The 11,518-nt window shown below is 43.3% G+C and overlaps 2 protein-coding genes across 2 annotated transcripts; both read right to left on the bottom strand.

Annotated features, from left to right (window-relative positions):
* Positions 1-332: 332 nt before the first annotated feature.
* LOC100488070 (olfactory receptor 52E8) lies at positions 333-1,265 on the bottom strand. Its single transcript, XM_002942371.4, has one exon. It carries the CDS (start codon positions 1,263-1,265, stop codon positions 333-335), a length of 933 nt encoding a protein of 310 aa, XP_002942417.2.
* Positions 1,266-1,587: 322 nt separating this feature from the next.
* On the bottom strand, positions 1,588-10,843 carry or52p1l100487911 (olfactory receptor 52P1 like 100487911 [provisional]). The gene is made up of 2 exons (XM_031897405.1): positions 10,706-10,843; positions 1,588-5,005 (listed from the first exon to the last, which is right to left on the bottom strand). Exon 2 carries the CDS (start codon positions 4,960-4,962, stop codon positions 4,018-4,020), a length of 945 nt encoding a protein of 314 aa, XP_031753265.1. The 5' UTR covers positions 4,963-5,005; positions 10,706-10,843; the 3' UTR covers positions 1,588-4,017.
* Between the last annotated feature and the right edge of the window lie 675 nt (positions 10,844-11,518).

Raw genomic sequence — 11,518 nt, 5'->3', positions numbered from 1 at the left:
TTTCTGCACTGAGACAACTTCTAGAACCCAGTTTGTAGCAAGATAGGCGTATTTGTAATTACTACATGGTTACTACATGGTTCAGATACTCTCCCAAGGCTCAAATCTATAGCAGCCACAATATATTTTCTTTCCAGCTGTAGTCAGAGATCAGCAACATTCTTGCTTCAAGAATAGTTAGATGTTACCCAGAATTCCTCACTTTATTTTATTGTTTCATAGTTTAATATCAGATATCAGATATTCTGATATTAAACTGTATTCATAAAATACATAATCATATTCTAATCCACCTGGCATGATGGGAACATATTGTTCTTTTTTGCTCGCCCCTATTGCAGCAGGCTCTTTCTGATCTCTGACATTCTGAATCCATATATAAATGGGTTTAGGAGAGCTGGGATAAGTAGGTATAGGGCAGTGAACAGAATCTTAACATCTGTTGAAATGGTTGTCTCCATTCTCTGCACTATGGAGGATGCCAGCGCACACAGGTAGACCACCGCTACCACCAGTAAGTGGGTCCCGCAGGTGTTAAGAGCTTTGTGTTGGGATTTCCCAGTTGTGGTTTTCATGGCTGTGTAGAGTATGGTTGAGTAGGAAAGCAAGAGTAGGCCAACATCAAGTACAGTGACAGTGATACGCACAATCAGCCCAGCAATCTGGGGTTTGGTGGTGTCTCCACATCCAAGACTGAGAAGCGCCATGTTTTCACATGTAAAGTTCAGGATGATGTTCGACCTGCAGAACTGGACCATAGAGGTTAATATGACCAATGGGCAGATAAGGAAACAGTTCCGAATGATTATAATGACTGTGAGCCAGGCCAGGAACCTCTTTGTCATGATGTTATGGTAACGCAGTGGCCTACAGATTGCTACGTATCTGTCTAAGGACATTAATAGGAGCACACCAGACTCACATAAGGACATGAAGTAGATAACAAACATCTGCAGAAGACAGCCAGTCAGGGAAACTTGGTTGAGTTGAAATAACAAGTCTAGGAGGAATTTTGGCAATATGGCAGTAGAAACACTCATGTTAATGGCAAAGACCACAGAGATGAGCAAATACATGGGGGAATGGAGGGTCTTCTCATTGTAAATCAGGTGGATGATGAGAGAATTCCCACTCAGGATAACTAAGTAGACGGAAAAGAATGGGATTGCCAGGAGGGGCCTCCATCGAGATATCCCAGGGAAACCCAAGAGAGTAAAGTCAGTGTAGGAGAAAATGAATGACTGGTTGGAGATCCCTGGTTCCATATTTGGCTTTATAGGTTTAGTCAGGTCAGTGTCCGTACGGGATCTGCAGGGCAAGCAAATAGCATGAGGTTTTGTTCTGAATCTGATCTTTGTCTTGCACTGAGCAACCTCTCTATTCCCACAGAATCTGTTTAATAGAAATCACAAAAAGATCACATCTCTTGGCTCAAAGAAGAGAAATTAACATTGTTTATTGATACGTTTTTATAAGTAACAATTATAAACAATCTATGTGGGAATATGCGGATAATGTAAGGGCCCTGACGGTTCTGTACAGAAGGTATTACGAATAAAAGTGAAAACTGCTTTATAGACCATTTGTGCCAGTCTCGTCAGTTACAGGCAATAGTAAATAAGCACATTTTTATAACCATATGGAGAAAGTATGGTGGAAAGTTGATTAGAATATGATTTGTTTTCATTAGTGTGCAGTGGGGACCCCCATAAAATGTAACTGCCAGAAGTGTCAACCACTATACAGGCACAGCACATCAGCACATCAGGCCTTTGCCAAAAATCTATCTCTTTCTGCTTTTACCAGTCGGTGCCCCTTTCTGATCATCAGCTTGGTACATATTCTACCTCCTGCCCTCCTACTCCTTAACCCCATTTATTTATTCTCTCAGTTTCAATCTCTCCTCCCATAGTTTCCATAACCACATTCTTTCCACCACTGCTGACTCCCATGCACCCCAACAAGCTCAATGTTCTCACAGTCAATCCCTGGGCTCCTGTATGAAATCTGCAGAGATTGTATGGAGCTAATCCCATGCCCAAACTGCCTACATTCATTACATATTTCCCCTGAGATATCTCAGCCCTGATGCCTATTTTCTATAATCAGTGCCTTACGACACCCCTTACCAACAGAATCACCCAACTTTCTACATGTGGGACTTTGCTGATCTTCCAACCAAAGTAAAAGGAGCAGGTTCCTTACACAAGCAGGGCATCAGGCACAAACTATTCATTCAGTAACTGCCTCTGAAGTCTCCAAACTGCTCTCACCATCGTCCCCACTCACAACTTACTCTTCTGCCCTTATACCATCTGCCCATATACTCACACACTGTGTTGCTGAGCTTACACTTCAGCGCTTACTCCCATCTTCATATCTTCTCTAGCTTCTGGGACTTTACCCTCTTAAGACAAACAGGCCTGTGTCACCCTTACTCTAAAACACCCATTCTCCCTTCTACCCCCTGCCACTAAAATCCTGGAATGCATTTTGTTCTTCCGCATTCTGTTGTTTCAGTAGGAGATAATGTTTCACCTATTATACTGTCCATTTTATACCTGAATACAATCTAACTATTGGTATTGGCAGAAATCATTGACCCATTTTCACTACAGAGAGGTACTAGGCAAGGGTGTCCCTTTTCTCCCTCTTATTTAATCTCGCCATAGAACCTTGAAACAAATACAATTATTTCAGAGTTTTAGGATAAATGGAATAAAGATGCAGATCACGTGTTACTGATAATTATCAGAATTTTTTGACATAGTAAAAACATTTGGCTCCTTTTCAGGTTATACTATTAATCCAGAGACTATATATGTGGCAATATCCCACTAGAGCTTCTTAAAAGAATGAAGTCACACAAGGGATAGAACTATAAAATATTGGGGTATTGTTTTCCCTTCTGATTTGCCCAGAACATTAAGTAAATTATCCTCCATAGCAAAAAATATTATAATAAAGGTAGAGAGGAATATTAACAAGGTGTTCGTTCTTCCCAAATAATTAGCCATTTGCTCATTCTCCTTTGCATAGAGACACTAAGGAACTAGATTTCATTTTAATTAAATTTCTTGGGAATGGAAAAATTACTAAAATATCTCTAGAACATTACATTCCTGATATTAGAACTTTTAATCTTTCCGCAATTTCAAGAAATTGTAAATTTACAAAATCAAATTGATTCTTGAGTCACAAGTGAATATAACAGAATAGGTTCATTGACCTTGGGAGGTTCAAGCCAAAGAGACGAAACAGAACCCCTTAGTTAAAAGGTAAAAAGCCAACAACCAGTTTACTTCATTTTTCCCATTAGAGAAAATTCTTCTTTTTTGGCAACATTCGGTCGTCTTTTTGGAACAAACTGGGAATAAGGGAATGGGACGTCTAAAACACGTACTAGTTAAAAATAACAATGAAAAGATTCTTACTTGGCAACCTGGCTCTAAAATCTTCCTTACCCCGAGGGAGACGTCTTGGCCTTTTATCAGTTGGACATTAATATAAAGTGATACCAAATGTGAAATAACTCTATTTAGAGCAACTTCCTGCTATCAAAATACTTGAGACTTAGTGGAACTTCTGTTGAACCTACGGTTTGGTTTCCCTACTGAGATGTCGAGGGTGAATGTAAGAAAGAGCTTTAGGCTAAGTCACTTGTGCCATCGGAACAACATAACTGATGCCATTGGATAGAATGGAAGGGCTTACAATACATTTGATATCCAAGACTTGCCCCAGACTATGCACAGACCTAAATGGAATCAAGTCATGGTTGCCCCTCTGAATAAATAGAATCAACAAGTGACTTTAGATCACTTTAAGACAGATTCATCATATATTTATTATGACTTCAAGGTTCACATACCTGCAGTTAACAAATAATTCTCAACCCAAATATAGTTTTCTAGGTATAACATTTATTTCCTCTATATAATTAAACTTGGAATTTATGCCTAAATCTAATGGCCATCACTAGGAATAATGGGAGGTGGCTTCGATCTCACAGTTGTTCTATTTTTTCCAGTATTTAACGAGACTCTTTTTGATATCTGACACCCTCAGTCCATATATAAAGGGGTATAAGGAAGCCGGGGCAATTAGGTATAGAGCAGTGAACAAATTCTTAACATCTGTTGACAGAATTGTATCCATTCTCAACACAATGGAAGATGCCAGTCCATTCACGTAGAGCACCATTGCCACCAGCAAGTGGGTCCCACAGGTGTTTAGAGCTTTGTGTCGGGATTTCCCAGTGACAGTTTTCATGGCTGTGTAGAGTATGGTTGAGTAGGAAAGCAAGAGTAGGCCAACATCAAGGCCATTGACAAGAATTCGCACAATCAGCCCAGCAATCTGTGGTTTGGTGGTGTCTCCACATCCAAGACTGAGAAGCGCCATGTTTTCACATGCAAAGTGCAGAATGATATTTGACCTGCAGAAATGGACCATGGAGGTTAATGCCACCAATGGGCAAATAAAGAGGCAGTTCCGAATGATAACAATGACAGTCAGTGAGATGAGGAACCTCTTTGTCATGATGTTATGGTAACGCAGTGGCCTACAGATTGCTACGTATCTGTCTAAGGACATTATTAGGATGACACTGGACTCACATATGGACATGAAGTAAATAGAAAACATCTGCAGAAGACAGCCAGTCAGGGAAACTTGGTTGAGATGGAATAACAAGTCTAGGAGGAATTTTGGCAATATGGCAGTAGAAATGGTGATGCTAATGGTAAAGAGCACAGAGATGAGCAAATACATGGGGGAATGGAGGGTCTTCTCAGTGTAAATCAGGTGGATGATGAGAGAATTCCCACTCAGGATAACTAAGTAGACGGAAAAGAATGGGATTGCCAGGAGGGGCCTCCATCGAGATATCCCAGGGAAACCCAAGAGAGTAAAGTCAGTGTAGGAGAAAATGAATGACTGGTTGGAGATCCCTGGTTCCATATTTGGCTTTATAGGTTTAGTCAGGTCAGTGTCCGTACGGGATCTGCAGGGCAAGCAAATAGCGTGAGATTTTCAAACAAATACATGCAGTCCATTGCAAGAAGATCACTTGGTTAAAGGGCTCAAACTATTTCTAGAAATAAAATCTATAAACAGTACTGTATATGGTTATTAAAATACTGTACCTTAAAGAACCATTTGTACTACTACAAGTGAAAGTTCAGTTCTCCAAGTTTGACAACTGGTTCTTTGTTCTTTCAGTGTGAAAGAAGACCCCCCCCCCCGCTATCTGTCTATAATGTCCTCTAATGTATTTGTATTAATCATGTCTCCCTCATTGGCTGAAAGTACATTTTGTCTACAAAAATACATTCTGTATGCAAATATATCTTCAATACACAGAATGAATTTCTCTCAGGTACATATGCAATGGTGGTCATATACACTGGTAATAAAATACACAAAATACATATTTCTAGTGAAAAATAAGAACAAAATCAGCTTTGTGCACAGAAAGCACAGAATCCATTCTGTTGACAGAATGAACACCCAGTTCCACAAAACCAATGTTTTATTGTCCCAGTATCAATTCCGTGAAAACTTTCTGCCAGGCAAATTACTAAACCAAGAATAAGCAAGCATAATATCAACCAACAGCAAGTCCATTCATTGGTCATTTTTGCCACCATTTTAATTCTGTTGCCCAAAAGTGATAGAGTTATGTTTGTTTCTATTCAAATACATAACTACTCATGGGTGAGGGTCCCCTCCATATAGTAAAATATACCAAACATATATATATATATAATATACAGTTGGGTCATTTCCCTATGGGACCAAACTGTAAATTATATCCTTATAAACAGTTAGTGATGTCATCAGTTATAATTGGAGCTTAGTGATGTCATTTCTGTTACATGACTGACTGAAACTTGTATATTATAATAAACAAAGTGCCCTCTATTGTAAAATATAGGGATATCAAAAGTCACCTTGGAGTTCCATGACCTGTATAAAAGCCCTCTGCCTTCGGTCTCGTCCCTTTATATGGTCACTATATATATATATAGTAGCAATGTATATGTGAGAGACTTACAGTATAAATACAGCAATAAGTACAGTAGAAACCGATCTAATGGAAGCTCCTCCTCACGTATCCCCAGTGTTTAACATCTTTATAAATGTAACACAGGAAATGTATGCAATTAATTGTTCACCAAATATTTCTGGTTAGCTAAAGGCTTAAGGAATAATAGGAAGGAAAATCTTTGGACTGTACCAACACGCTTACCAGGATTTGCAATGAAAACCTTTTAATGCCACAGTTTATTAGGCCCAAACCAGGTTATAAGTGATTTCTGACAGAAGTTAAAGCGTATTGTTTGATATCTATGTAGGGATCCCCAAGATTTGGGGCCCCTAGGATGGGTTCTCCTTAGACAGGCACTAGAGGGTGGCCTTAGGGAATTGGACACCTAAAGGTGGTCCTAGATGTTTTTCTGCTAAAAGGGAGTCCCCCTGTATTTCTCACCAGCAACCACTAGATGGGGTGCTGGGATATATATAGGGATGCAGCCATGTGCTGGCAGACATTTTAGCCCAGTGGCTGCTCAGGTAGTGTGCACCCCTGGCACAGTTAATAGACAGTTCAAGTAATAGGACACTCTAGGAGTGCCATGTAGGACACCAAGTTAGAATGGGTGGATATTGCCCCTCCAGGAGTGGTAGTGGGATTAAGATCCCCCAGCGTTACATCTGCTGGAGTGCAGGGCACTAAGTGGCTAGGTAGGTGGAACAGGTCACCGCTAGTCCAGGAGGCCGGATCTGAGGGTGCCTAGGGAGAGTACCGGTGTGGGTCCCTGTGGTGTAACGTCCTAGCGTGAGTACCGGGGAGAACTCTATGAGAGAGTGTCTTTGCCGAGAGTACCGGGGAGAACACCTAGAGGGGAGCACATGAGTGTGAGTACCGTGGGGTAGGCCAACAGGAAAAGGTTCTCAATGAGAAGTATGGAGATATGCCCTGCAATGTGTATGAATGATATGCCGAGAGGTGTCTGCCTTGAATAAACCATTTCATCTGATTCACTCATACTACCATGTTGTGAGATCTATCCAGCCCAGAGGACCACTACCAAGCTGGTAAGGTATAACCCCAGGGTGGGGTACATTACACCAGAAGGGGCATAGCATCCTGATCAGTTCCCAGGGGGTGGATTACAGTTCCACAAGACCATCCCTGGGTGGAGGCACGCCATTAAGGGGAGAAATCCCTGTAAACCCCCATAGTAAGCGGGGGCTCAGGACTCCTGTAGCGCCAAAGTAAAGTTAAACAGCAGGTAGTGCCACAAGTGTTTAAAAAGTGGGCTACATCTAAATCAGGGGAAATATTTACCAGACTGTAGGTCTTTAATGGGCTCTCCCTAAACCCCCTTGTGAATACTGCCTAATGGTCCAGTCCCTCCCCAGTGCATTAAGATCTATGGGAGAGCTGTTCTGTTTAGGAGAAAGTATAATATTCTGTTCTAAGAGTTAATTTTACATCTTCAGTATGTTATATGGGCTCTGCTATCATATCTGTGCGTTGTGCAGCATGAGTTTGCCCTGCAGAATAGCTCAGGTTTATAGTGAAGCCCTGCTGGGCACATGGTACGTCCCAAGATGGCCGCCGTATGAGGGATCTGCACAGTCTGAGCAGCTGATTATCAGTTTTTTCCTCACAGCTCAAGGGCAGGGTTGCCAGGTTGGTTGTTTTCCTGCCAAATTGGGCTACTAATATAAAGCCCTGGTGGGATTTACAAAGTACAAACCCACCAAGGTACAGATTTGGGCTATTTTTTGGAGCCTTGGCGGGTTTGTAGTTTGGAAAGTAGGCAAAGTTTTTTCTCCTAGTGTGCCTGTTGCACTGCATGCTGGGTAATGTAGTTTGTATCTAACAATCAGCCTACAGCTAGGATTACTATAAAACTACAATACCCAGCATGCAATTGGAAAGTATAGACAGAGGCTCCATTTTGTATTCCTTTTTGCTCTTTCAGGTTCAACCTGCTCCCTGGTCTATAGGTTGATCCTATAACTCTCGGGATTGGGGCTGCTGAGAGTTGTAGTTCAACGCACCCATATGTATATCATTCTGAATCCATTTCTGTAGTGACTTCCCAGCTGGACTGGGCACAGGGGGAATTATCAGCCACCCCAGCTGGACTGGGCACAGGGGGAATTATCAGCCACCCCAGCGGGACTGGGCACAGGGGGAATTATCAGCCATCCCAGCGGGACTGGGCACAGGGGGAATTATCAGCCACCCCAGCTGGACTGGGCACAGGGGGAATTATCAGCCACCCCAGCTGGACTGGGCACAGGGGGAATTATCAGCCATCCCAGCTGGACTGGGCACAGGGGGAATTATCAGCCATCCCAGCTGGACTGGGCACAGGGGGAATTATCAGCCACCCCAGCGGGACTGGGCACAGGGGGAATTATCAGCCATCCCAGCTGGACTGGGCACAGGGGGAATTATCAGCCATCCCAGCTGGACTGGGCACAGGGGGAATTATCAGCCATCCCAGCAGGACTGGGCACAGGGGGAATTATCAGCCACCCCAGCTGGACTGGGCACAGGGGGAATTATCAGCCATCCCAGCTGGACTGGGCACAGAGGGAATTATCAGCCACCCCAGCTGGACTGGGCACAGGGGGAATTATCAGCCATCCCAGCTGGACTGGGCACAGGGGGAATTATCAGCCATCCCAGCTGGACTGGGCACAGGGGGAATTATCAGCCATCCCAGTAACTGGAGAGGGGGCGCAGGGCATGGGCAGTGATTATACGCTTTAAAAGGACAGATTTTCCCATATATACTAAATGTATTATTTCCTGTTATTTATTTAGGGCAGACACATTTCCCTAAGCACTTAATAGAAATTATTAATTATTCACATCAGTCCCTGCCCCAGTGAGCTTACAATCTAAGGCCCCTATCCCATTCCCATCAGTCCCTGCCCCAGTGAGCTTACAATCTAAGGTCCCTATCTCATTCCCATCAGCCCCTGCCCCAGTGAGCTTACAATCTAAGGTCCCTATCTCATTCCCATCAGCCCCTGCCCCAGTGAGCTTACAATCTAAGGTCCCTATCCCATTCCCATCAGTTCCTGCCCCATTGAGCTTACAATCTAAGGTCCCTATCTCATTCCCATCAGCCCCTGCCCCAGTGAGCTTACAATCTAAGGTCCCTATCACATTCCCATCAGTCCCTGCCCCAGTGAGCTTACAATCTAAGGCCCCTATCCCATTCCCATCAGTCCCTGCCCCAGTGAGCTTACAATCTAAGGCCCCTATCCCATTCCCATCAGTCCCTGCCCCAGTGAACTTACAATCTAAGGTCCCTATCACATTCCCATCAGTCCCTGCCCCAGTGAGCTTACAATCTAAGGTCCCTATCCCATTCCCATCAGTCCCTGCCCCAGTGAGCTTACAATCTAAGGTCCCTATCCCATTCCCATCAGTCCCTGCCCCAGTGAGCTTACAATCTAAGGTCCCTATCCCATTCCCATCAGTCCCTGCCCCAGTGAGCTTACAATCTAAGGTCCCTATCCCATTCCCATCAGCCCCTGCCTCAGTGAGCTTACAATCTAAGGTCCCTATCACATTCCCATCAGTCCCTGCCCCAATGAGCTTACAATCTAAGGTCCCTATCACATTCCCATCAGTCCCTACCCCAATGAGCTTACAATCTAAGGTCCCTATCCCATTCCCATCAGTCCCTGCCCCAATGAGCTTACAATCTAAGGTCCCTATCCCATTCCCATCAGTCCCTGCCCCAATGAGCTTACAATCTAAGGTCCCTATCCCATTCCCATCAGTCCCTGCCCCAGTGAGCTTACAATCTAAGGTCCCTATCCCATTCCCATCAGTCCCTGCCCCAATGAGCTTACAATCTAAGGTCCCTATCCCATTCCCATCAGCCCCTGCCCCAGTGAGCTTACAATCTAAGGTCCCTATCCCATTCCCATCAGTCCCTGCCCCAGTGAGCTTACAATCTAAGGTCCCTATCCCATTCCCATCAGTCCCTGCCCCAATTAGCTTACAATCTAAGGTCCCTATCACATCCCCATCAGTCCCTGCCCCAGTGAGCTTACAATCTAAGGCCCCTATCACATTCCCATCAGTCCCTGCCCCAGTGAGCTTACAATCTAAGGTCCCTGTCCCATTCATGAAAACTAGGGTCAATTCAGGCAGAAGCCAATTCATATGGGAGGAGACTGTAGTACCCACATGAAACCCATGCAAACACTACAAAATGACTAGATACGTGATTCTGTTTTGTTCAACAGAAAGATTTTGTCAGTACAGCATTATCTTTCTCATCCATTTGTAACTACTTTCAGTTAATAATTAAAACAGTGGAGATAAAGACCAATAAATGGACTGCTTTCTGTTGGTTAATAATTATGCCTGCTTGGTATTAGTTCAGTAATTTGACTGACAGAATATTTTAACTGAATTGATATTGTAAAAATTAAAAATGACTTATGTGAAACTGGGTGTTAATTCTGTTGACAGAATGGAATTCTGTGGAATGAAATGTTCCTTTCTGTAACAAGCATCTATTTTGTCATTAAAATCTAAATCAAGTAACATATGAATCTCAGCCATAAAGCAGGGCAGGACTGCTGCTTAACCTTCCAGTTACAAAAAGTTGGTTCCTGTTATTCCCAGTATGTGGGGAGATTCCCATACACGTACCTGCTCTAGTGCTCAGTCTGGATGTCCCACTGGATCTTCTCTCTCAGATATAGAGTTGAGCTTCTCCATCCGGCGCTTGTGCGGATCAGAATAGAAGTGGGCACTCACTCAGGTCCCTGGCAGAGTTAGGGGGGGTATAACTGGGCACCGGGAGATGTTTAGAGGGAAGAACATATAAGCGAGTGACTGGTTCCTGCTCTGTGCGGGGGTATAAGGGGTATTTATACACACAGGGGGAGTCTCACTGGCATTGAACTCACTTGGGACTTTCCTGCAGCTCAGAATCCACTCAGGTCCTTAAGGAAATGATCTGATGTTTGTGTTTGTGTCTCTGGGTTCTTCCCAATCAGATAATAAAGTATAAGGGGAGCTGAGCCTTCCGCATAGACTCCAGTAGCAGCACTAGCTTTTATGGTCAATAAGTGTTTCATTGTAACATGGAGAATATTCAGCTTTACCCCTATGGAGGCAGGTGATACGGCAGCACACATATGAGAAAATACAAATAAAAGAAAGTAAATGGTCTGCTCGGGTACAGAATATGATCATACTGTGCTGTCTAAACAAAACATAATACTGAGAGAAGGAATAGATTGCGAACATGATAGGACTAAATACTCTAATTAAATGAACCAGAGACAGTATAATTTAGATACAAAGTCATTTTCCCATTAGAGAAAGTCTTTGCAGGGAATTCCCACCATGTGAGTTTACAATCTCGGAGACTACAGATTCCATGCAGTGTGGGGTTTGATGAGGTTGGCAGGAAGCTGACCCAGTAGTGCCAAGCTTGGGGGTGTCGGTAAGAACAGG

This window comes from Xenopus tropicalis, chromosome 2, assembly GCF_000004195.4.
Source record: "Xenopus tropicalis strain Nigerian chromosome 2, UCB_Xtro_10.0, whole genome shotgun sequence".
NCBI classification, from domain to species: domain Eukaryota; kingdom Metazoa; phylum Chordata; class Amphibia; order Anura; family Pipidae; genus Xenopus; species Xenopus tropicalis.
This window is presented reverse-complemented; position numbering and strand designations above follow the sequence as displayed.

Bases quoted from the DNA above. Each gene is read 5' to 3' on its own strand.
- LOC100488070 (XM_002942371.4), bottom strand. From the start codon at position 1,265: ATGGAACCAGGGATCTCCAACCAGTCATTCATTTTCTCCTACACTGAC.
- or52p1l100487911 (XM_031897405.1), bottom strand. From the start codon at position 4,962: ATGGAACCAGGGATCTCCAACCAGTCATTCATTTTCTCCTACACTGAC.